At 36.1% G+C, this 26,270-nt stretch overlaps 2 protein-coding genes across 5 annotated transcripts in view; one reads left to right on the top strand and one right to left on the bottom strand.

Moving 5' to 3' along the window:
• Positions 1–18,216, top strand: part of inpp5l (inositol polyphosphate-5-phosphatase L) — a 50,218-nt gene extending 32,002 nt beyond the window's left edge. The window contains exons 6-17 of one of the 4 annotated variants that reach the window (XR_013817367.1): positions 1,309–1,412; positions 3,221–3,273; positions 3,733–3,852; positions 5,818–5,896; positions 5,982–6,077; positions 8,827–8,901; positions 9,006–9,079; positions 9,665–9,776; positions 9,971–10,039; positions 10,163–10,222; positions 15,243–17,560; positions 17,827–18,216. Coding sequence is in view for 2 of the 4 variants with exons in the window: in XM_079827962.1 (XP_079684088.1) it covers positions 1,309–1,412; positions 3,221–3,273; positions 3,733–3,852; positions 5,818–5,896; positions 5,982–6,077; positions 8,827–8,901; positions 9,006–9,079; positions 9,665–9,776; positions 9,971–10,039; positions 10,163–10,204 (824 nt within the window). In the remaining 2 variants the exon portion in view is untranslated. Of the gene's footprint in view, positions 1–1,308; positions 1,413–3,220; positions 3,274–3,732; positions 3,853–5,817; positions 5,897–5,981; positions 6,078–8,826; positions 8,902–9,005; positions 9,080–9,664; positions 9,777–9,970; positions 10,040–10,162; positions 10,223–13,057; positions 13,674–15,242 lie in introns of those variants that run through there. The other 3 variants (XR_013817368.1, XM_079827962.1, XM_079827963.1) reach the window with 3 other exon arrangements.
• Positions 18,217–21,399: 3,183 nt separating this feature from the next.
• nkx6.3 (NK6 homeobox 3) lies at positions 21,400–23,943 on the bottom strand (the record flags this gene model as incomplete). Its single annotated transcript, XM_079827109.1, has 3 exons — positions 21,400–21,630; positions 22,340–22,509; positions 23,526–23,943. 3 exons carry the CDS (start codon positions 23,941–23,943, stop codon positions 21,400–21,402), a joined length of 819 nt encoding a protein of 272 aa, XP_079683235.1.
• Between the last annotated feature and the right edge of the window lie 2,327 nt (positions 23,944–26,270).

A 26,270-nucleotide genomic window follows, 5' to 3' on the forward strand; every position in this document is an offset into this window, starting at 1 on the left:
GAGATGGCCAGGTTCCCGCAGAGAGAACATGAGTCATCCACGAGCGCTGCCTGAGCGTGCTGAAAGCCCAAACACGTCACACAGCGCTCATGCCCGTCGAAAGAAAAAAGCGATCTACCGCACCCAGAAGTGCACGGACGAAACATCCTGAAAAGGACATGTGACGTGCAAGCTCTTTTGTGAGAGGAAACTTTGCAGTCGATGCCGAAGCGCCCAGGGAAACACACACCAGCTGGATGCAGACCACTGCACAGATCAGCAGGCAGGAAGTATGCGATCACTGGAACGCGCCGTCACACCAACACCGACTGGAAAGCTGCACGTCTCGAAGAAGCTGACAGAGTCTCAGAAGGCTGTAGGAGTGAAGAGGTAGGTACTCTTGGCTCCGAAAGCAGAAACATAATGCGATATTGCCTCGTACTTCCTTATATACTCACGCAGTGAGGCGGAGCTACGTATGCAAATTCTGCATGCCCCATGGCATTGGCACGCCATTGGGCGTTTTCTCAAAACTCGAAGTTGATAGGCTTCTAAGCGAAACCCCCATTCGTTAGTCACTAACGTTACGTCGTAGTGACTGAACGAAAGGGAACTTAAATTTATGCTTATTAAAAACATGGTATTAACTGACAGAAAAATGACAGAACTACAGTCACAAAACTAATGAGAATCATCATTGGAAATAATGCGTGAAGTAACTTGAAGTAAAAACACTAGGATGCTTTTCATTAATGAGAATTCAAAGGTTTCAGTTGAGGAACAGTGTTGCTTCTCAAAATGTTTTATTCACATTTATATATTATATTAGTATCTATATATAATGTCCCAGGAAATTATGTAATGAAGTGAGTTATATGGTAAAAGCATTAAAAATGTGAATTATGTTTTTACAATTTAAAATTTATTTTAAATAAATTTGTGAAATTCACACAATCTTACCGGTCGAAAAAAAACAAGACTATTAGCAGAGAAATAAATTTACAACCAACACAACAGAAATAAATAGTTTCCTTTGACTCATTTGGTTAGTGTCTCTGATAGAACAGGATTTAACCTCATAAGCTTTTTTCACGAGGCTTCATCTGTTCTAGTCACAGCATCTCATGAATAAGCTCTCAAGAAGAGCACTAATAGAAGAGCCATTAAGATCAGTGCACCAATGAATTTGGTGACCTATCAAATCAGTGCCTCATAGATCCTGCTCTCACAGCCTACAGCGGCACGACAACTCCAACATTAGTATATTGATTTTGCATTTGCATGTTTTTCTTACAATATGTCTTGTTTGTTTATTCCTCCTCCTTGTAGTGAAGGAGTTTAAAGCTGTCTCAGGCCATAACAAGTACGTGGGCTCCCTGGAAGGAGTGACTACCATGGAAAAAGAGAAATTCCCCAAGAACTTTTGGCCTGATGTAAGTGTGTAGTGGTATTCTTTTTCAAAACAATTGTAGTTCAGACTCAGAGACCTATGTGTTACACACTTCTGTGTTTGACTACATTTTTAGGGATGCACCAGTTTAATTTACTCATACTTGTATTGTTTAAATGCTTTCATACAATACGTTGAACATGTTTTACATAAACCTTGAAACACAAGAATTGATTTAACATTTCATTAATTCATTAAACACATTCATGCCATGTAAAATTGTGGAATCAGATTTTTACTTATCTTCCCATCATGGTGTAAAAATGGTCTAAATTATGTTATTTTTTAGTTGTCATAATTGTATTGAATATTATATACAGTATATAGTTTATAATGAGGGGAAAATCATATAGTTACAAGGATGTATGTAAAATGTAAATGTTTGGTAATTAAAATTCAAGTTAATATTAAACAAGCAGTTATTACTAAAATATTAAAATGTTGCATGTATTAAAATGTATTTATGTTTTAATACTGTAATTGAAAATTAATTCAATAGAATATGTGACAATTTCATGACATATTGTATGATTTTAATTGTTGAATATAGTTACAGAGAAGGCAAGACCTCAGAGGTGGGACTTTGTGTGTCTCTGAATGGACATCAAAGAGAGAAAATGTGACCCAATATATTTTGTTACACATAAAATTAACTAAAAATGATCTTTGTTAAATGTTGCAACCCTCTACAATGCGAGTAAATTACTCACATATGCGACTGAATTTCAAGCTTAGTGACTTTAATTAGTCCAAAAATTTGCTAATGGCTAGTAAATTGTACGGTTTTTGCCACCTGCGATTGAGTTAGAGGCAAAAATGAGTTTAGCGCAGATATAATTTAATTGCCTGCTGAGCTTTATGCACCATTGCTTGGCTGAGAACGCCATCTATTGCTTTCTCTCACACACGTGCACTCACAGTGAGAGATTGCCTATTTAAACATTCAAGCACAGGAAGGCGAATACTGAATTGAGCTATATCACGTCGCTTGAACGGCAAATTTCACACAAAATGATGGCAAAATGCCGTCCTGGTGAGTAGACATAGTCGGTTATGTCTTAAGTGAACGTAAACAGTTGAAAAAGACAACGTATGCGTAATATTGGATCCGTGCTTTGTCTTAAAGTGACAGCAGCCTAATATCCCTGCTGCTGTCTGTGTTTTTAATGTTAATCAAACAGCAAAAGAATCACTGCAAAAAATTACTTAATGCTCTTGACCGAATAACTTTTGTATTTGTAACTTTAAATAAAGATTTATCTATATTTAATTTATACAGTGAAGACTATACAGTTATTTTACATTTATTACTTTTTTCAATCTCTGTACCTAATCTATTTCTAACTACTGTTAGATCTACCTGAAAAACATGAAAAGCACTGTTTATCATTGTGTCTTTGTTCTATTGTGCTTATTTGAGCTATTGCTTGTAGTTTGACTATTAAAAACAGTATGTAAGAAAATAAGAACAAATAGTGTTTGAAATTAATATTTTATTTTATATTTATTTAGAAGTTTTCATTTGCACTGTTTTTGCATTTCATGTAAAAAGTATGGTGAGTAAAATAAAAACAAATACTAGCCAATGGCGGCTCAAGCTTCAGTGTGTCTGTAGAGGGTTGTGTAGTGTCCTATATTTCATGGTATAAATAAGGGATTTGTCATTTCATGAAAATATATATATAAAAAATCGGCGAGAACAAAAAAGTATTGGTACTCTGTCTATAAAATGATATGTATGCCATCTTAATTTTAATATGCATGCATATGTGTGTGTGCATTATATTACAGTTCAAGTGGTCCAGAAAAGGCTTCATGAGGACACGATGGATCATTCACAACCAGTATGTTTTCACTTACACTCTTCTTCACCTTTTGAGATGTCCCCCATAATTTTCTTTACAGTCTATCCTGTAGGTGTTCTTTGGCTTCAGCTCAAAGAAAACACTTTGTGTTAGCTGTGTGTTAGTGGAATAGTATGTCATCAGAAGCGCATTAATAGCAGACACATGGCAGCAGTATAATAGAGCAGTACAGAAACCTGAAGACTGAGTGATAAATGAATGGAGCCTGTGAACTCCATCCTATCAGCTAATGTCCCACATCAGTCACAGAGACCCCCTCCCCATATATAATATATCTTGTGTTTATCTGTGTGTGTGTGTGTGTGTGTGTGTGTGTGTGTGTGTGTGTGTGTGTGTGTGTGTGTGTGTGTGTGTGTGTGTGTGTGTGTGTGTGTGTGTGTGTGTGTGTGTGTGTGTGTGTGTGTGTGTGTGTGTGTGTGTGTGTGTGTGTGTGTACAGGGGTTTAGACCTGGTGAACGTTCACCTGTTTCACGACGCCTCCAACCTCATAGCCTGCAACGCTAGTCCATCAGTGTATTCTGCAAACCGCAAAAAAGCTCTCAGATACGTCATCAACAGGTTAGTGCTTCTAAATTATTTGTGTAAATACATTCAAGTAATAAAAATGACAATGGATGCAAAGACAACATGAAATTAATTAAATAACATGCATTAGTGCACGTTATCCCTACATTCATTAATGCACAAAATTCAGAAGACAAAAAAAAGATTGTTTTCATAATCTATCATAAACCGAGGCCGCAATGGTGGAAAAAATAATGATATTAACCTATAATATCATAGTTCACTCTTGATCAAATCAAAGCCTAAATAGAATTGAGTCCAGGCCAACATTATTTCAAGTTTCTCTTATACACAGAAATGCATCACAGTTAAATGCTGTGTTATGTTCTCTTTAAGCAGAAAAGGCATTGGGCCCTATCATACATACCAGGCGCGACACTGGCGCGAGTGTTTTTTTCTAGTTTCAGCCCGACGTAGTTATTTTCACGTCCTGCACCACGTTGTTTAAAAAGCAAATGCACTTACACCCATCTGTTCGCCCATGGGCGTGCTGGTCTGAAAACAAGGTGTGTTCAGGCGCATTGTTGGCGCGTTGCTATTTTGAGGCAACTGAAAACGACTGCGCCATTGACCAACAAAAACCTGGTCTAAAGTCAAAAGCGCAGTATTTTTTGTGTTATTTAAAGGGTGCGTTAGTAATATGCGCCTATAGGTGGGTCCACTACGTGCGTACACTCTGCTTATTACACACACAGGGACGCGCAGCAGCACACAAACATTTTTAAATATTAAACATAAAAGAATTCCTCTCTGGAGAAGCATTCAGTCTTTCCGTTCGCAAATTCCGCCATGTAAATAGCGAATACAACATGGTGCAAGCACAACTGGCTTTTAAAGGGAATGGGAGATGAGACTCTGATTGTTTTATTGCACGTTACACCCAAAACACACCCATGACTCATTAAAGGGTTAGTTCACCCAAAAATGAAAATTCTGTCATTAATTACTCACCCTCATGTCGTTCGAGACCCGTAAGACCTCCGTTCATATTCGGAACACAAATGAAGATTTTAGTTGAAAGCTGATGGCTGAGAAAGGCTTCACACAGGCCTCCATTGGCATTCAGTACATTGACACTTCCAAGATCCATGAAAGGCACTTAAAACGTCGTTAAAAAGTCCATCTCACCACAGTGGCTCTACAATAATTTTACGATGCGACGACAATAGTTTTTGTACGCAAAAAAAAATCAAAATAACACCTTTATTCAACTTGTTCTCGACTTCCGTGTGTGCCTCCACGACGCATGCGCGAGAATATGACGTAGCGCCGGCGTTCGGGAATCCATGAAATACACACTTAAGCCCCATTTTGAGCACTATGCCGAGACCTAAAGCACGATCAATGTAGAATCCAACAGCTTAGACACGCGCGTCTTCCTCTGCTCGTAAACAAATCGCTTCTGGGTCATATGTCCGAACGCCGGATCTGCGTCATATTCTCGCGCATGCGTCGTGGAGGCACACACGGAAGTTGAGAACAAGTTGGATAAAGGTGTTATTTTGATTTTTTTTTGCGCACAAAAACTATTGTCGTCGCATCATAAAATTATTGTAGAGCCACTGTGGTGAGATGGACTTTGTAACAATGTTTTAAGTGCCTTTTATGGGTCTTGGGAGTGTCAATGTACTGAATGCCAATGGAGGCCTGTCTGAAGCCTTTCTCAGCCATCAGCTTTCAACTAAAATATCTTCATTTGTGTTCCGAATATGAACGGAGGTCTGACGGGTGTCGAACGACATGAGGGTGAGTAATTAATGACAGAATTTTCATTTTTGGGTGAACTAACCCTTTAAGAGACTAGGTACAAAACTTTTGGACCATGTGCCTGGCACGCAGACCGTTTTTTCTGTCTGCAAAAGTGGTTTTGGACACGTCCTAATATCGTTAAAATAGGGCCCATTGAGTTGTAATGTGTTTTTTTTGGTCCAATATCAAACTCTTTCCTTTGTCTTGCAGGATAGCAGATAACAGTCATTTTCCCTTTTTCCTGTTTGGAGATTTCAATTTCCGCCTAGACACGCTCAGTCTAGTACAGGTAGATCTGACTGATATATTCCACACGGACCACAGAACACATACACACAGAAATTATATAAAGATTAATATTTGTTTGTGTACAGAACCTCTCCATGTCGGCTGATATCCAGACGGTAAAAAAAGACAGTAGCAACGAGGTAGAAAAAATCATCTGTGAAGAGAAAGACAATGACCACAAGGTGATTATTTATTTTTAAAGCTGTTTTGATGAAAACAGATATTGAATTATGTATATTATATGCTGATTACTTAATCAAATTAACCACAAACATTTGCATACAGTCCCCTCCAAAAGTATTGGAACAGTGAGGACTATTCCTTTATTTTTTCTGTAGACTGAAAACATTTGGGTTTGACATCAAACAATTTATAGACAAAAGATCAACATTTCAGCTTTTATTTCCAGGTATTTACATCTGGATCTGATACACAACTTAGAAGATATAACCTTTTGTTTGAACCCACCCATTTCTCATGTGACCAAAAGTATTGGAACAGATTAACTTAAAATAGATTAAAGTGAATAAGACTTAATATTTAGTTGAAAATCCTTTGCTTGCAATAACTGCATCAAGCCTATGACCCATTGACATCACCAAACTTTTGCATTCTTCTTTTGTAATGCTTTTCCAGGCTTCCACTGCAGCCTCTTTCAGTTGTTGTTTGTTTTGGGGGGTTACTCCCTTCAGTCTCTTTTTTAGCAGGTAAAATGCATGCTCTAAAGGGTTTAAGTCTGGAGATTGACTTGGCCAGTCTAAAACCTTCCACTTTTTGCCCCTGATGAACTCCTTTGTTGCTTTGGCACTGTGTTTTGGGTCATTATCTTGCTGCATGATGAAGGATCTCTCAATCAGTTTGGTTGCATTTTTCTGTAAATTGGCAGACAAAATTTTTCTGTACACTTCAGAGTTCATTTTGCTGCTGCCATCATGTGTTACATCATCAATGAAGATCAATGAGCCCGTCCCAGAAGAAGCCATGCAAGCCCAAGCCATGACATTACCTCCACCGTGTTTCACAGATGAGCTTGTATGTTTGGGGTCATGAGCAGATCCTTTGTTCTCCAAACTTTAGCCTTTCCATCACTTTGGTAGAGGTTAATCTTTGTCTCATCAGTCCATAAAACTTTGCCCCAGAATGTTTGAGGCTTGTCTCTGTAGTTTTTGGCAAATTCCAGCCTGTCCTTCTTATTCTTCTTGCTAATGAGAGGTTTGCATCTTCTGGTGTAGCCTCTGTACTTTTATTCATGAAGTCTTCTGTGGACAGTAGACTGTGATACCTTCACTCCTGCCCTCTTGAGGTTGTTGCTGATGTCACTAACAGTTGTTTTAGGGTCTTTCTTTACAGCTCTCACAATGTTTCTGTCGTCAACAGCTGATGTTTTTCTTGGTCTACCCATTCGAGGTCTGTTACTTAGTACACCAGTGGTTTCTTTCTTCTTCAGAACATTCCAAATGGTTGTACTTGCTATGGTCAATATTTGTGCAATGGCTCTGATTGATTTTCCATCTTCTCTCAGCTTCACAATTGCTTGTTTTTCACCCATAGACAGCTCTCTGGTTTTCATGTTGGTTACACGTCTAACTATAAATGCAGTCTGCACAGGCAAAACCCAAATCTGAAACTGAGTGCAGACATTTAGTGCTATTTATTGTTTGAATAATCAATGTAATAGGACACACCAGGGCAACAAAACACACCTGTCAGTCACATGTTCCAATACTTTTGGTCACATGAGAAATGGGTGGGTTCAAACAAAAGGTTATATCTTCTAAGTTGTGTATCAGATCCAGATGTAAATGCCTGGAAATAAAAGCTGAAAGATTGATCTTTTGTCTCATATACATTTTTGGATGTCAAACCCAAATATTTTCAGTCTACAGAAAAAAATAAAGGAATAGTTCCAAATGGGTTCCACTGTTCCAATACTTTTGGAGGGGACTGTATATCAATATTTTCTGAGAAAAGCCTACAAATAAAAATTCAGTAGACATTACAAAAGTAAAAAAAAAAAAAGTCTGTCTAAGGTAAATATATGGGCCATTTACACATTGTATTAATTGTTGGTTTTTGTACATACAGTGTACATTACCATTCAAAAAGTCAGTGACATTTTTTTTTATTCAGCAAGGATGCATGAAATTGATCTAAATTGACAGAAATTCTTTGTAACAATGTAAATGTCTTTCACAATTTTTTATATAAAAAAATTATTACAATTAAATAATATATTACAATTAATTATATAGTACCATTAATATCATGCAAACATAAAAAATGAATCATCTCCTGGATGCAAAGTCAGAGCCCTTATCATCTATATTTACAAAACCTCAGGAAAGCAAGTGTAACGGCAGATTTTCTGGTGCCTCTGAAATTCTGCATATTGGTAAATTTAGAGAAAAAACATTTGTGTCAATTTAACACATTGATTTATGACATTTTTAGATTTTTCTTCTAAATTTAACAATATGCAGAATTTCAGAGCCACCAGCAAATCTGCTGTGACTCTTGCTTTCCTGAGATTTTGTAAACATAGATGTTAAGGGCTCTGACTTTGCATCCAGAAGATGATTAATTTTTTCTTTTTGTGTGCGCTCAGACATATCCAGTACACTGTCCAGCCAGATTTATGGTTCTTGGAGGGTTGATATTGACTTCTTGCCAGTCCTGAAAATGCGAGCTTGCATTTAGATCACTCCTGCAGACCTGTGCTTCATTTTTTGTGCCAGCAAAGTTGGAGTTACTCTGCGTTCTTTGCTAGTTTTTTATGCCCTGCATTAACCTCTGTCCTTCTCTTTTCACCTTTGTCTTTACTCTTTGTCTTTCCTTATGTTTATTTTTTCTTTACTCATGTTTTGTTCCTTTGCTTTCTTTTCAATATTTCATTTTTTCGTTCTGTCCTTCTTTTTATCACTCCATCACTAGGTTCTCCTTCATATAGAGACCAAGTTATTTGCATACTTGCACCAGGCCGTGTTCAGAGAAAACAACGGAGAAGAGGTTTGAACTTTGTTTTAAGAAATGAGACTAATTTAATTGAGTATAATCAAAAGAGTATATCACTAGAAATGTGTTTGTGTTTATGTATTTTTCTGTCCTTTTAGCTGCTGAAGTACGATAAGGAGATCTCTGCATTCCACGACATCATCACAGAGGAGGATATCCGGTTTCCTCCTAGGTGAGATTTTTACAGAAATACATTACTTTTGAAAACTATCATTTAAATACTATCATTCAAAAGTTTGGTTCGGCACGATTGGAATCAAATTAATGCTGTTCTTTTGAACTTTGTTATTCATAAAATAATCCTGAAAAAGGGAATGTTTTCCACAAAAATATTAAGCAGCACAACTGTTTTCAACATTGATAAAAATCAGCATATTAGAATAAGGAATAAGGATCCTTTGACACTGAAGACCAGAATTGTGGAAAGTTACTTTTAAAAATAATGTGTCACAATATTGCGTTTCACAGTATTACAGTTTTGAATTTATTTTTAATCAAATGAATGCAGCCATGATCAACATAAGAAAGAAAAAAATCTTTCCGGCCCTAAACTTTTCAACGATAGTGCGTCATATTACAGTTGATAAATATATTGTGGCCCATTTCAATTTTTGAAATACCAGTTAACCTTTTTTCGCTTTTAGAGTGCATGCAAAGTGAGGATATACTGAAGGGTTAAATAATGAATTGTGATTGTCAGTCCAAAACCATGCAATTTTCATGTCTGAGTTCTGCATGTACCATTTTAATGTTTCAGTTACCCATACAGTGAAGACTACACTAAACCTACACAGTACATGAACACACGATGCCCGGCATGGTGTGACCGCATCCTAATGTCCCACAGCGCGGCAGACATCATTCACCGGGTAGGCTTACATTTATCATTTTTATTGTGATCTTAATGAAGGTTTTTTATTTTTTCATACATATCTTTACATATCTTTTTACACCACATCCATGTGATAAAATAAATAATCATTTGGTACAATATTATATGAAATGTGCATGTTTGAGATGAATGAACAGCTAAATTTGTAGATTTATTGTTTGTTGTCTGCAGGTGGAAGAGGATGAGAATGGTGTTGTTTATAACACACTGGGCTCCAACATCTGCATGGGAGACCACAAGGTGATCAGATCTCTCAAACATCCCATCTTCATCAAAATGTTTCAACGAATGCTGATGGATGAATCAATGAATGATAATAACTATTCACCATATTATTGGTTATGTTTTATGTCTCGTCTCCAGCCTGTTTTCCTGTTTTTTCCACTGAAGAAAGTAGCACATTGACACTAGGAGATTTAAAGGGTGAGGCATTTCATTAGTTTGTTTGTGTTGTGTTTGCTGCTTTTGTAGCGGGACCTGAAACAACAAAGACTTTGCTTACAAGCATAAAATCTGATTTTTCAACAACAACAAAAAAAAAATATTGCAATATTATGGACAATACATTATACCGGTATTATGTAAATACAATAAAACTATATTGGTATTTAATTCAGTTCTATTTTTTATATATAATTTCAGGAATTACCCCAAAAAATAAAAAATCGAGAATTAACTTTATTTGATATGTTAAAGATTATCTGCAGTGTGACATGATGAAATTCAACTAAAACTTTGTATAACATAGTTGTATTTTTTTTATATAATTAGGTTACACTTCATTTTAAAGACACAACATTTAAGATTTTTGGATTAAAATATCCAGAAAACGACTTGAACAATGTTATATATTTAGCTGACTTGTGTACTTACATTATCCCTGTCAGTGGGTGCATTCCATTCGACAGGGTCCCTACGCACTGTTCACTGCTTCCTACTCCCTGAGCACGGTATATCAGGTGAAGTGGACTTCGCTGACAATAATCACTCATTTGGAACGCCCTGCAATGTCATCAAAGAAAGGCAACGACGGGTGCAGATTATGATATAGCCTAACATAAATTAATATTGTAATTTACTTTACTTTCAAATTGAAAACCATATAATAAGCATATACATTAACAAAACACACAGTATAGGCTATCTAAAACATATAATCAAAACATTGTCCATCAGTTTTATTAGTTGACTTATAACCTGTATTGACTATGAACAGATTTGAAGCTGCACCTGTCATTCAATATGAAAATGCTTTAATTTGGTTAACTATGTATGTAGGCTATTCTTAATGGTCTTTGTAGCGGTCTCATCTCGTGCGCTTTCTTTCCCAAGTGCAGCTGCACAGTAAACATTCCTGAGGTAAATAAAGTAAAATATAAAACATGACAGCCCTCAGGTGCTTCTCAACACTTTTAATTTGTTTACATATTCATAAATTATAATATACAAATGTAGCAGTTATTGCCATAACCATTCATAAATACTCTAGTTTGTATAATAACTAATATTCAAACGCATTTAAACTCCTTAATCGCAGAGCTGTTTAAAAACTCTTCCAACCAACGGCTCTGCACCATCATTAGTTCAGAAGGTGATGCATGCGACGCGCAAAGACATTTAGGTGATTTTCACTCTCCACTTCCTGTGAAGTGATGTATCGATGTTCCCTTCTTCCCTGCGCCGTTCACAGTACCCTTCGGACTGAACATGTTCGCTCCCTTTGGATTGGAATCTCACTTAAGATGGCGGAATACCCTCTGAAGTCCACTTTGCAGTCCACTTACGGTCGAATGGAACGCACCCAGTGACATCATACCTGTGTTAGCCTCGATTTCCGGTTTTATTTCGTAGAAACCATGGAAACACAAAAGACGCTTTAATACATTATACGTTTCATTAGACAAGGGAACAACTGTTTGGATACATTTATAGACAGAAAACTAATTATTGTACAGTAGTACAGCATTTTCTTCATCATACAATACAGTACAATCTAATATCGATCTAGCTTGATGCAGTGTGCAACAAGTGTCTCTAAGCAGCTGCAGAGCGAACGCACATAGTAACGTTATAACATAATTTTCAACACACTCAAATGTATCTAATATGATAAAACAGCTCTGCGTTACCCCACATACGCTTGACTTGAAGAAGCGGAAGCGGTGACTGTTGCATAATAAAAGCTCCGCTGCTGTCGAGCCATGTGTCACACTCGTCTCTCATTAGCAATTGCTTCAGCGACTTCATTCAGCTCCCACAACACTCGGCCATGCTCTTCTTCATACTACTGTAATATTAATAATCTCATCCATGAACATGATTTCTGCCCAAGTCCTGTCCCGATTCTGATTCTTTTCCACCAGCTGTGAAATGAAGACAACATCTTCCATGAATCCGTGCTCAATCTCGGCGTCATCAAGCTACGCCGTTGTTTTGAACAGACGTCCTCTAGAGGCGAAAAACGACATATTGTGCCTTTAAGGTGGCGTAGTTACATTGTACTTACTCAAATAAGTACTGGGTAATATTATTTAACTATATGTACTTGCCATAGGGTTTGGTTTAGGGTTAGTTACTTGTAATTATGCATAATTTACTGTTATTACTATAGTAAGTACATGTAGTAGCATGTAACTACGGCGCCAAAAATAAAGTGTTACCAATAATTATCATGCATCTAATTTTATATTATGCATGTCTTAATATTCATTAAGTAAACATGGAATGTTTGTACTTTTACACATTTTACACACTTGTCATGCAGTCACACTGCATGACAAGTAAAATAACGAAGACAAAAAGGTGATTAAAATGGTTTTGACAGGTAACAAAAGCTACAATTTTCCTCATTTAAATAATTCCTGCCCACGGTATACGCAAAAAAGGGGGCATGGCCTCCGAAACTTTCGTCCGTCATAAAATGTATTCAAAACCACCGGATGACGAATATGAAAAAAACCCATATGAAAATGTCGGACTCACGATGCAAAGACCTTTACTGACAGACTGGGAAAAGAGGTGCTGCAATAATGTAAAAATGTGAAAATTTATGTTTTTTAAACATTCAAACCTGAAAACCTACTAAATCCCAAAAACAAAATCAAGACTTTGAAAAAAGGCATACCATCTTGATGTTGAAAAAAGGTTTATGCCCATGTTATTTGTCAACCACCCAAGTACACCTCTCTCATTAGCAGATTTAGTCGCAGAATGTCCGTTAGTCCACTTAAGAGTTCTGTTCTGATCTTCCCTGAGGAGCCGTTAGCAGCCCCTCGGCCCTCGTTTACTGTGACGCTGAGCCGAGATGAAGCACCTCAGTGCTACATGATGGAAGATGGGTCCCGCTGCTCGTCTCCTGATCTATGTCTGTTGGATTCCCTGTCTCTTAAGCCTACGCAAGCAATTCCTTGCACTGAACCATAAACGCACTAGTGTTCATTAATTACAGATACACAGAACACAGATCTATCCTGCATGGTTGTCCCATATTGGCATTTTTAGGGCAGTGATTTTGTTTTGCTGCCAGTTTTATGTGTGTTCTATAGGTTACGCTTGTCTGGTGTTTAGATGGGTGTACTACTGCAGCTGGTCTGTCAGTTAAACTGCAAATAGACTTAAATTATGGACGTTAGTATTCTTTGATGCTTAAATCGAAGAATTGGGGTCTAAAGCGGATTGTGTGACACACAAACATTATAAAAGGCCATTTTAAATGATTTAAGAACAAAAGAAAGATAAAAGAACAGTTTTATTTAAAATGAATTAAAAGAAAATGGAATCAAATACAGTATAATAGAATAATACTCCTTTAAAACTACCTTCTCAGCAATATTATACATTTCAATATACAACATTTTCTGATTAATTCTTATACATAAAAAAAAACTAATTTCATTCCTTCTATTCACACTGCTTAAGTTTTTTATTTTATGTTTTATTTTTTACTAATAACATGTTTCCACTACATGAACAAAACCATAGACTGGTTGAAAAACCTGGGCCCGTATTCATGAAAAATCTTAATGCAAAGAGTAGCTCCTAGTGACAAAATTCTAAGAAAATTCTTAGAAAGTTGGGCGTTTCCTCTTAAAATTAAAGAAAAAATTCCTAGTAAAGAAGAAAGTAATTCAGAAAACATCTTAACCCTTAAAGGAAGTCTTAAGGTCCAAAAGTGTTAGGAGTACGGACGAGGACTTTTAAGAGGCTAAAGAGTTTCTTAAGCAGCGGAGAAACTGGATGAAACGCAAAGAGAGAAGAAATGTGTTGCACACAATGCACGAGTGAATTAATGACACTAAACATTAGATCGTGCAGGAATCATGTTTGTGACTGATCTTATTAGAGACACGCTAACATCTCTGAGCGCAGAAATGCCATAGCGCCAGAAATGGAAGTAATCACTACATTAACATGTTTGGCAACTGGAAAAATTAAACTGCGGCAGTGATGATTTGGGTCTGTGAGCGAGAGAGTATGGTAAAACAGGAAAAATGATGCCTGTAATTTCAAAGTGAGTGAAGGCTTATATAGACCCTACTTAAAAGTGCTCTTTTTGCCCTTATTGGACAACCAACCAATCACAGTCTTCAAACGACTGTTATATGTAGCAACGGGGTCAGCTCCGCCTCCTCACTAAGATAAAAGTTTTTGTATTTTCCTCTCTAAGAGTTGCTTTCAGATCGTTCCTGAATCACTCTTAAGCTAACACTCCTGCGTAGAAGTTTCTAAGTTAAATTAGCTTTCTGAGAGGATTCTTAGAAGCTTTAAGAATACGGGCCCTGGGGTTAATTTTTTTTTCAATATAATGGGAAGTGTATGTCTTAGGACAAGACACCATTTTGTTTTTCAGTATTTTATAGTGTCCTTGTTACAAAGTCAAACCAAAAATTATTCAGACAACATATATATATAAATATATATATATTTTACTAGTGGGTGCAGAGCACTATAGTTCATTTATGAGGATAGCGAAATAAAGTAAACTGTGAAATATTATACCCAAACCAAAATTATCCAGACACTTTAACCTGACCATGTTTTGCTTAAGCGTTTTTTCTTTAATTGCTAATGCGAACTTTTACACCACCTACTGAACAAAATGAAGCATTGCTTGGTAATTGGTTGACCTAAACTGGTATTATCTAATTGTGTACTTAAATTTAACATCTGACAGCTGATTGGTTGATTGTAATCCATTACATACCTTTCTATCAACGTTATCTGACATTATCAAGATGAATTTGTTCTGACACAGTTTAACTCTGAGTTCTTGCCATATTTTATTACCATTTTCTAAACTATTCTACACTATAACAATGACTCCTTAAAATAAAGTGTAACCAAAATTTCATGTCAAATACCCATAAACCAAATAAGTCACAAAATTGTCATGTGCAAGAAGTTTTCTTTTCTAGATGATAAACACTCTTTCTCTCTTTCTCAGGACTTCCTGTGTTGATGACGTGTACCTAGAGGTTATTCTGTGATAATTTCTTCCGATCACGCCAGGGCTCTACATCAAGTACACACTCACTCTCACACCAAGACAATGAGAAAACCCCTACAGGACCCCTGAAATCTCCTGGCAAACTCAAGTGGGCACCTAATGTAAAGGACAGGAACTGTTCATTTTCTGAAAGCTATGTTCTCATAGTTTTACTTTCATCATAATGCACATTTAACAAAGACTTCAGGTATGTTCAGCGTGACTCCAGAAACTTCTGAACAAAGAAAAATAGGACAAAATCAAGAAAGGACCAAGAGAAAGAACACAAAGGCACTTCTCAAAGCTCTCAACTCCTGATTTTGTACAAACAACTAAGCTTTTAGAATGCGAATTTTAAAATTACAGCTTCATTCGTTTTCTTTTACTCATTGTAAGGATGTGAATACAAGTACAAGTATGCTGAAAGTAGCACACCGTATCCAAACGCAAGCTGCTGCGATGCACAAGCTTTGGCCGCTGTTTCACTCCGGAATCACTTTGCATTGACTTTCATCATCTGCGTTTCATCTGTGTGCATGTGCGTCGAGTAAGTGTGGGCTGACACTGTAGCTTTCAGCTAGTTGCTTTTCAGTTCCCGCATGTGCGAGTATGGATTCATAATCGTGTGCTTTTGCATTTACACTCGCCTCAGCACTTATGGCTGTCAGCGTGTCTTCGGCTTCAGTCATTGTCTCTGCGGGGTTGTTAGTCAGACTCTCGGATCAATAGAATATGTACAGGACAGCAAGGGACAAGTTATAAAGCCATTAGCACTTGTGAATTATGGAAATCCCACCCAGAGTGCCCTGGCCTGGAAGCCCCCAGACTTTTAATTAGAGCACTAGTGCAATGTGGAATGCTAATGTGAGCATAGCATTCGAGATCTGTTTGTTGTTTTAATTACGTTGGATCTTGGGTATTTCGTGTTGTTTAGTTAAGTTTAACCACTCTATATAGGTTTTTATTGGTGTTGGTCCAGCTTTAAATCTGTTTAAAGCTAGTTGTAATGGGCACATTTCATATACTAGGATTCTGTGTGGTAAATGCGTTGCTTTATGTTAAGATTTTAAATTGTAAATACATAAGGCTTCGTAACTGTTATTGAATCACCTTGTTTGTCAATCTGGAGATGTTTGGAGTCACTGATGCTCAGAAATGTATTAATAATCAGACGGATAATATTCAAGATTGAAGTTGACACACTTTTATGCTAAAATATCCCTTTAAATGTCCACAGCAACATGTTCCTCATTTCAAATCTCTACAAGCGGTTATATCCAGATATGACAGGACTGTGATTTCTTAACCGAACCTGAATTTATTGATTAAATCAATATAATCTGAACATCCCCACGCATAATTTACGTGCGAGGGTTAAATCGTACAGCCCATCTGTCAATAATGGACTTGTTGAAGTTGATTCATGGTATGGTCAACATAATTTACTGTTCTCGGGGGCATCGCTTCAAACCGTGGTTCAATAGGAGGCCACAGAGTCGCTGTAGGAACGGCACCGATGTCATTTAGCATTTGAGATTTTACAGATAAACACAAACACTACAGTCTTATGAGATTTATGTGCACTGTTATTAGCATGCTAAGTTACACGTGTATGTAGCCATTCATGTTTGCACTAGTTTTGGGGAAGTATTTTACTTAGCAGTGATGTGAGCATTCATAGTATAATGAAATAAAAGGGATTTTTTCTTTCATAGCAATTGTGAAATCAATCACATTGCTTATTTTATGTTAACCTTTAAGTTATTTCTACTTTCTGTGTCTCTCTGACTTTTCTTCTTCTTTTTTATTAAAAAAATAGACTTTGTTTGAGGAATTGTCATGGATTAGCACGTCACGATTTTAGATACGTTCCTGGATCAACATATTTTGTTTATCCTGGAACATCATTTTTAACCATATCCCTACTCCTAAACCTAACCCTATCCATAAGTTATCCCAAAAACAAGAGGTTAATGATAGGGAAATAACACTGATGTAGAAACACCTAACCCTGGTTGCAAGCCTAAACAAATTTTTGCCCTCAAATCTGATTGGTTGGAATGTTTTTCCAGGAACATGTTGTACTTGGTGAAATCAGGTTTTGCCATGGAGCCACTCCAGAACCATTGAAAAAGATATTGTTATATAGTGTCTATCCAGAAAATGGATAGTGGTATGGTGAAAAGTTTTAAGAAAAATGGTGACTGCTGGGCCAGGCGGAAACTTGTCGATAGGATCAGAATTTTTGCCATTAGGAAATTATAGTATGTTTTTGAGTAAACAAATGAATCTTGCTTAAAGGGATAGTTCACCTAAAAATAAAAACCCTGTCGTCATTTACTCACCTTCTTAACCTGTAAGTTTCTTTTTTCTGTTGAACATAAATATTTTAAAGAATGTTTTTAACCATTTTCTGGTTCCCATTGACTTGAGGTCAATGGGGACCAGTAACTGTTTGGTTACCCACATTCTTCAAAATATCTTCTTTTGTATTCAACCGAACAAAGAAACTCATACAGGTTTAGAACAACTTGAGGGTGAGTAAATGATGATTTAATTTTGGGGTGAACTATCCCTTTAAACAGTCATATTCATACCTAAAAACTGCAGGAGAAAAAAAACTCTTGACTCTCTTAAGCTTGATAACGTGCCAAATATTATATTATTTCCTCGTATTGTTTTTTCCTTTTTGTTCAATTTTATGACTTTTTAAAGACCTTGTGTTTGGTAGATCTGTTATAACCGACGCACGATGCAGTAAAATAGTTGCAGTGCATTTACTCTAGGCGTATCTAATGTGCTGCCGAATGTTGGACTGGCCTGAAATGGTCTAAAGACCCCTTACTGTACTATACCTTCTGCAGCACCAATGAATGTTTTTCTTAAATACGTCTTATTTCCTAATAAAATGTATATATTCAACAACTGATAAGTTGTATTGTTTTTTGTTTTGTTTTTTAGCAGATACATTATAGTGCCAAAAGTTTTGGGACGCCTGCCTTTACATGCACATGAACTTTAATGACATCCCATTCTTAATCTGTAAAAATAACAGCTCTTCTGGGAAGGCTTTCCACAAGGTTTAGGAAGTGTGTTTATGGGAATTTTTGACCATTCTTCTAGAAGCGCATTTGTGAGGTCAGGCACTGATGTTGACCGAGAAGGCCTGGCTCACAGACTCAGCTCTAATTCATCCCAAAAGTTCCTCCACACCAAACTCGCTCAACCATTTCTTTATGGGCCTTGCTTTGTGCACTGGTGTGCAGTCATGTTGGAACACGAAGGGGTCATCCTCAAACTGTTCCCACAAAGTTGTGAGCATGAAATTGAAGTTGTGAGCATGAAATTGTCCAAAATGGTTGGTATGCTGAAGCATTTAGAGTTCCTTTCACTGGAACTAAGGGGCCAAGCCCAACCCCTGAAAAACAACTCCCACACCATAATCCCCCCTCCACCAAACTTTACACTTGGAACAATGCAGTCAGGCAAGTATCGTTCTCCTGGCATCCTCTAAAAGCCAGACTCGTCCATCAGATTACCAGACAGAGAAGCGTGATTCGTCACTCCAGAGAACACGTCTCCACTGCTCTAGAGTGGCAACGGTACCACGCTTGAATTCACTGAGCTCCTGAGACCGACCCATTCATTCACAAATGTTTGTAGAAGCAGTCTCTATGCCTAGGTGCTTGATTTTATACACCTGTGGCCATGGAAGTGATTGGAACACCTGAATTCAATGATTTGGAGGGGTGTCCCAATATAACAGAATATTTAAATTGAGTAAATAAATAGTAACATCTGTTCAAACTAAAATATTGAAATTATTTATTAATTCTGTTAATTGCGATAGAGATGATGTGAATTGCTATTGCTATTGAAAATATGAACACACTACCATTCAAAAGTTTGTGGTCGGTAATATTTTTAAAATGTTTTTAAATAAAGTGTCTTATGATCACTAAGACATTTATTTGTCAAAAAAAATACAATAAAACCAGTATTATTTTGAAATATTTTTACAATTTAAAAGAACTGTTTTCTATTTTAATATATTTTAAAATAAAATGTATTTCTCTGATGGCAAAGCAGAATTTTCAGCAGCCATTACCCTCTTTTAATTAATAAGCATATTCATTTCTTTCTTTTTTAACGAACAAACAAAAAAAAACTTCAGGGAAATTTAATGCGTAGTAGGATTAAGAATTAGCCTTTTTTATTATTCAAAAACATTGATGATGTGACAAGCGTATATTTTTTTTAATATAATAGTAATTTCTTGCAGGGAAAAGCACCCTTCCTACCTTCATATGCTGCCTGCGGAAGAAGCATTTTTTACAGCTTTCGTACACAGCCATCGAGTTTCTCAATATTTTAAATATTGCAACAGGTGCTAAAATTAGCATCACTGAGAGGATCCATTGATGCCTGTTTGGTCAATTGTTTCACATTGACTCTGTTCACATTGATTGATCAATCCAGAGTCATTATCATTATAAGACCCTTTAATTGAGGTGTGCAGTTAAGACGTCCATAACAAGCAGATGCTCAACAAGACACACACACCCTCCCACCATCTGCTCTCTCATTTAGATTAAAGGATCTGAGATCTGACTAATGTCTCCCTATAGACAACTGATCTCAAAGGAGCCATTAGTTAAATGAGATTCATCAAACTGACAATGACCACTTTATATCCAGTGCCTGTTGATTTCCTGTAGAATTATCAGAGCAAGTTTTACATTTATTGACAGTTCAAACAACCTTTTTTTTCAACAGGTTAAACTCATGCATTAATTTAAAATGTAACTTAATATTCTTAAAATTTCATTCCTTTTATACTGTTCTTTATCTAGCATGCTGAACAGTTTGCTGTTTTTCACTAATATTGCGGTTTGGAAAAGAGATAGAGCTTTTTAAAATAAACAGTACAAACTCAACATTCAAAACAGCAATTTATTGTGCACTTTCTTCATAATTAATTTACAGATCATATACATTAGATTATGCATTTTATATATGCATTTTAGATGTTAAACATTTGACTGTTATTTATGGTTGAATATATTTATTATTGGGGGAATATCTATCTACCCTGTCTTCGAGAGTTTTTAAAAAATCAATAAATAATAGTATCTCTACAGTGCTTGTATGGCATTATGGAAAACATGCTAAACATCTGAACTTGACCTGATTTATGGACTGAGAGGGTTGCATTTGCAGGTTATTTAAACTTCACTGACACAACATGAAATGCTTGGAACTTTTGGAAGAAATGAAGAATGTATATCTACAGTGATGTAATGATATAAAGAGAGTGAAAATACAGTTAATTTGTTATTGATTTATGTGATTACATTTTATCATATCCGCTTCATATCCCTGCAGTTCTATGAGCATTTATAATGCATTTTATCTCTGAATATATTTGAAAAATATTCAATACAGAATTCAAAGATAACACTTTCTTTGAAGCCTTTAGGCCTAATGCAACATATTCGTAATTCCTTAAAATTGATTCATAATGTCTTGTAATATAACCTATAATAATAATTGTCATCAGTTACAGTAGCCTATGATAACTGTTTATTCAAGGTATATTTAAATAATACACTGTATTATGACACAATAATCAATAAAAATGGTATGTACTAAATGTTATAATAGATAATCAAATGAATAACCATGAATAGTTTAATATTACAATTATTAAAATAATAACAGAGTAGGAATAGGCCTGGTTGTCGCATCTTTTGATTCAAAATTCTAGTCCACAAATGTGCGTGTTCTTTTTTCTAGGGAAAATTTGTAACAATAGGCTACATATAGCTACAATGTACAATACACACTGCCCAAACATTTACATTTCATTTAGCCATTTCATTAATTGTGTTGTAAATGTTTAAATTTGTAGAACCTAATAGGCTGTGCAGGTTCAATTTTGACCACCACAACAAATGGTGAAATGTTCATAGAAAGTGTTACCGAGAACGGTTAAAGGACTGTGTGTGTATATTTTGAGACCCCTTGTTTTTGATATAGTGTATAACTGTGTATGGTATGAATATGCGTGTTTGTTGGCCCAATACAGCCTATTAGGCTAAACGTGCGTTCGCCTTTAGAGATGGTGCGGTCCCAGGCGCAGAACTGAGAAAGCTCTACGGTGTTTTCTCAGTAGCTGTCGGATCTTCTCGTCGTCCGTGTCGGGGTCCAGCGGTTTGTTGTACTCCTCGTCCTCCACCTCGTTCTCTGACCCGTCTCCTCCGCTCTCTCCACGCGAGGCCTGTGTTGAGCTGGGCTCCGTCGCGCTCTTCTTCCGCCATTTAGTGCGCCGGTTTTGGAACCACACCTGAGAGGAACCATTCACGCAGGTGCTGTTAAAACTCAATACAAATAATAATTTCTCACAACAAACCTTTGAGAATGACAGCTATGTCGACAGAACCTACTATGTTAGCTTCTCAACAACTTTACCAACTTTAATCCCCAACCAATTTATCACAAGTTTCCACGGTGTATTTTATGATTTAGAGAATGCACGACTGGAGAACTATTAAACAGTAGGCTACAAAAAATATATATTGAGTTCATTGAAATAAAAAATGGGAGTTAATACAATGAATGAGATTGGTTTAATCAACAGAAACTCAAAATGTTACCTGAACCACATTAAAGGGATAGTTCACCCAGAAAATGTAATTCTGTCATCATTTACTCACCCTCAAGTTGTTCCAAACTTGTATGACTTGTATGTTGAACACAAAAGAAGATATTTTGACGAATGCTGGTAATCAAACAGTTGTTTGGTACGATTGACTTCCATATAGGAACAAATACTATGAAAGTTAATGGCTGTCAACAGTCTGGTTACCAACATTCTTCCAAATATCTTCTCAAAAACATACAGGTTTGGAACGACATGAGGGTGAGTAAATTATGGCAACATTTTTATTTTTGGGTGAACTGTCCCTTTAATGATCTTTTTAAAGTTGGTTTGACAAGAAGTTGTATAATAACAAATCATGAAATATGTTTTTACAGTGTGGTAGTTATCTTACTTTAACTTGTGACTCAGTCATGCCTAGTGAATATGCCAGTCTGGCTCTCTCTGGTCCTGCCAGGTACTTGGTCTGCTCGAAGGTTTTCTCCAGAGCGAAGATCTGGTGCCCACTGAAAGTAGGTCTTGTGTGCTTCTTTTTCCCCGCAGTCTCAGTGTGATGCCCACCATCTACAGAGAAAACACAAGATTGTGTATCCCAACTATAAACCTGCATGTGCTGACACATTTCCTATGACTTCATTTCTGTTTTATTTTAACCTTGTGACTTCAAAGCATGAATTAGTAAAATGGGAAAAAATGTACATCTATAATTTTTTTTTATTTTATGTTAGAAACATTCATATTAGTTAGTTACAACTGAAACTAAGAGATCTTGGAATAGAACAATCTTAAATAAAATGTCAAATGTTTGATGGCATGTTATAATGTTTATTATATTGTATATACATAATTTTTTGAATATAATATATTTAATACAATTATATTTATATTTCAATTTCAAGTGTTTAAAACGGTAGGCCTACAATTATTTTAATTAAACAATATTTGTATATCTTGTTTACTGAAAAAAAGTCATTTGAAATATTGCCCTTTCATTTACATTTATTTTACACCATATACAGTCAATTTTATATACACTGATATATCACACTGATTTAATAAATCTTTTAACATTTTCACTGAAATTCTAAAAATAATGAACTGTTTAATAAGTTTAAGTTTTTTTTCATTAAAAGATTATTTTTATATATTGTTTACTGAAAAAACAGTAATTTGAAATATCGTCCACAACCTTTTTAGTTAAACTTCATTTACATTATACATTATTTAACATTAATTTGTTAAATCTTGTAACATTTCCACTGAAATCTTAAAATAAATAACTGTTTAATAAGTTTTTTTCATCAAAAGATATTTTTTCTTATCATGTTTACTGAAAAATAGTGAATATTGTCCATATCCTTATATTTAAGTTTAATTTACATCGCATACGGTCAGTTTTACACTAATAATAATCACACTAACTGGACTAATATTCAACCTTATCTCTTCAAGTCATATATTATTCAAACAATTTCCATAAATGTACTAAATAGTACGTAAATTAGTATTAGTAAATGACATCACACATAATACTCTGTCAAATGAATCTGAAGTTCTTCTTCTGTCTTGCACAGACTTACTGTTGCCACACTGCTGTCTCGCTCCTCTCCACTCATACCCTCCATCCACCCAGCAGCTGCTGCCTTTGCCCTTCATACCCGAACATTCAACACCAGGTTTAGGGAAAGCGGTCAGTCCCGATGGGGCGTAATCCCTATTATAATACACCCCTGGACTGGGTACAGCTGTCCCAAAGCCACCCATGGAGGGGTACCCAGACAATAGCGCAGGGGTTCCCGGGCCGCCCATCATGGATCGACTCAAGATGTCACTGATGCCATGCGGAGTGCCAGCCTGGAGCTGAGTGTTGATATTGGCGTGGCTGAGCTTGTAGAAGGAGTTGGGAATGGAGTACTGGCACACCGGGGCCTTGATGTCTGAGGGGAACTGGTTCAAGCCGTTGTTGAAAAGGAAAGACCCTGAAATATTGGACTCCATGGAAACTAGTGTGCGCTCTTCTTCTGTTTCCAATGATGATGATGATGATGATTCCAGAATGATTTCTTACCAAGGTCCTGACATCAAGTACTCCGAAGGGTCTAATCTGAGTTCAACACAACCTGACAGCTTTCTGTTTGATAATCTGGAGTATTTCCAGGGCTCAGTGTGGTCCTCACATCACCCCAGGTTCAAAATGCCTCAAAGGTCAGGTAAGAGTCTGTTGTTACTTCCTCTTCTCAACTCTTTTAACTAGTCCATAATGGATGCCGGAACTCCAAAGTAAACACCCAGCGCCACTCTCACTTTCACAGACAAATGTCCCACTGGCTCTCTGGTTGCAGGTCATAAATAAGAAGCACCATACACCGCGGTGGCACTTCCTTCATAATGATGGACAGAATTAGAATGCCCTGTCTTGATTGGTTGAGCGCTCAACGTGCCGGATCTCCTCATTGGTCTTTTCGCAGTGGGGCAGCCTTTGATTGGTTGACAACAGATTAATAGTTTTTTAAAAAGTCTGGGTGAGAATAAGTTGCTTTTTAATGGGCCGTCTGCCGTGGCTGTGGAGGTGCAGCTAGGAAGCGTAACACGAGGAAATGGGATTTTTGTCGTCATGAATGGTCATTAGGAATATATTTCACGTAGTTGTTTTCTTCATAATGATTGTGGCATTGTGGAAGATGAATAATGAAGATGTTTGGTGACTATGTCTGACAGATTTTCTTCTTACTAATATTAGCTGCAAAATCTTCCCATCTCTATTTACGTAATTCCTCAAAATATATGCACATACATCAAAATTTTATTTCTGGGACTGTAGAACAATTTAAAGTTTTAATCAAAAGTATGAAAGCACTTTTGATTCATATTTAATCAAGAAATGTCTGGAAAAACTCAAATGTTTAATATGTTTATTTAAAGAGGTTGTGCAATTGTTTATGTACACTTAAGTGTAACAAGCGCACCAAAGGTAATCTAAATGACAAAATGATGTTATATAATTGTAATAAGTGTAAAGAACCTACAGCAATGTAAAACCCATTTTCTGGGAGCAAAAGTTAAAAAGTTTGACCTTTAACTAGGCATTGTCCTTGACTTTCTGGTCTTAGACTGTTTGATATTCTGTTCAGCACAAGAAGGGTTTTACAATTACAGTTTGTACTGAGCTATTGATTATGTCTGGGTTCATTCATGCATAAATTCGTAATTTCTTGACACAATCATTCACCAGCAGAGGGTCAGTGGTGTAGTTTGTTTTTGAGGTATAAAAAGGTTTATATATATATATATATATAAACATATTTACAGAACAACCTGTACATTTTACAGTATAAAACTGTAATTTATAAACAAGAAAACTGCAATTTAAACTGGTAAATACAACAACGCACACAGCTACTAAAATCTATTTTGTACCTTTAACATATACTGAAAACCACCATAATAATGCAGGTGGTGAAGAATCACGTAGAAGTTTATCACAAGTAGCTCCATTCACAAACACAACACACCATCATGGTAACACACATGACACTAAAAGAATGCCATAAACATTCATAAATCATCAAAAGACATAACTTTTTTTTTTTCCCCCGTAGCGTTTTTACAATATTTTTACAGTTGAAATTACACTATTATATATATTTCTATAGGTATAAAAGGTTTATATAATGATACATTTATACCTTAAAGAAAATAAAGAAGAAAGAAAGAAAATCTGTTAATTTTAATGAAAATAATGGCATAAACATTCATTGATCATCAAAAGACGTAACTGAATAATTTTTTTCCCGTAGCGTTGTTACAATATTTTTACAGTTGACAGTTGTATTTATATATAATGTAAATTTTTTTTACAGTGTATGACCTTTATATAGCAAAAGTCTATTAATATTAGTTTTAATTAAAATTAACCCCTGGGTCAGTGTTGTAGGTTTTTCTATAGGTATAAAAGGTTTTTATAATAATACAATTATACCTTAAAGAAAATAAGAAGAAAGAAACAAACTAAGAAAATCTGTTTGTTTTAATGAAAATAAACCCCTTTATGACATAAAATGCTTTATGCTTACAGTTTGTTCACCATATTTGATTTTTTTTAGTGCAGGGATTCCCAAACATTTATTCAAAAACCTCTTGCACTGAGTTTTAGGTTTTATAATGAATAATTCCTATAGCTGGATTTTATTGTTTGGGCTGCTTACCTAATTTCCTCCCTAGGTGGCGATAGATGATAGTCATGATGTCAGACATCAACAATCTCCCTTGAGACCTATTGACAATCCCTCATTCAGTGGATGAAGACAAAAGGAACAAGCACAAGT

This window comes from Gobio gobio, assembly GCF_949357685.1.
Source record: "Gobio gobio genome assembly, chromosome: 10".
NCBI lineage: Eukaryota > Metazoa > Chordata > Actinopteri > Cypriniformes > Gobionidae > Gobio > Gobio gobio.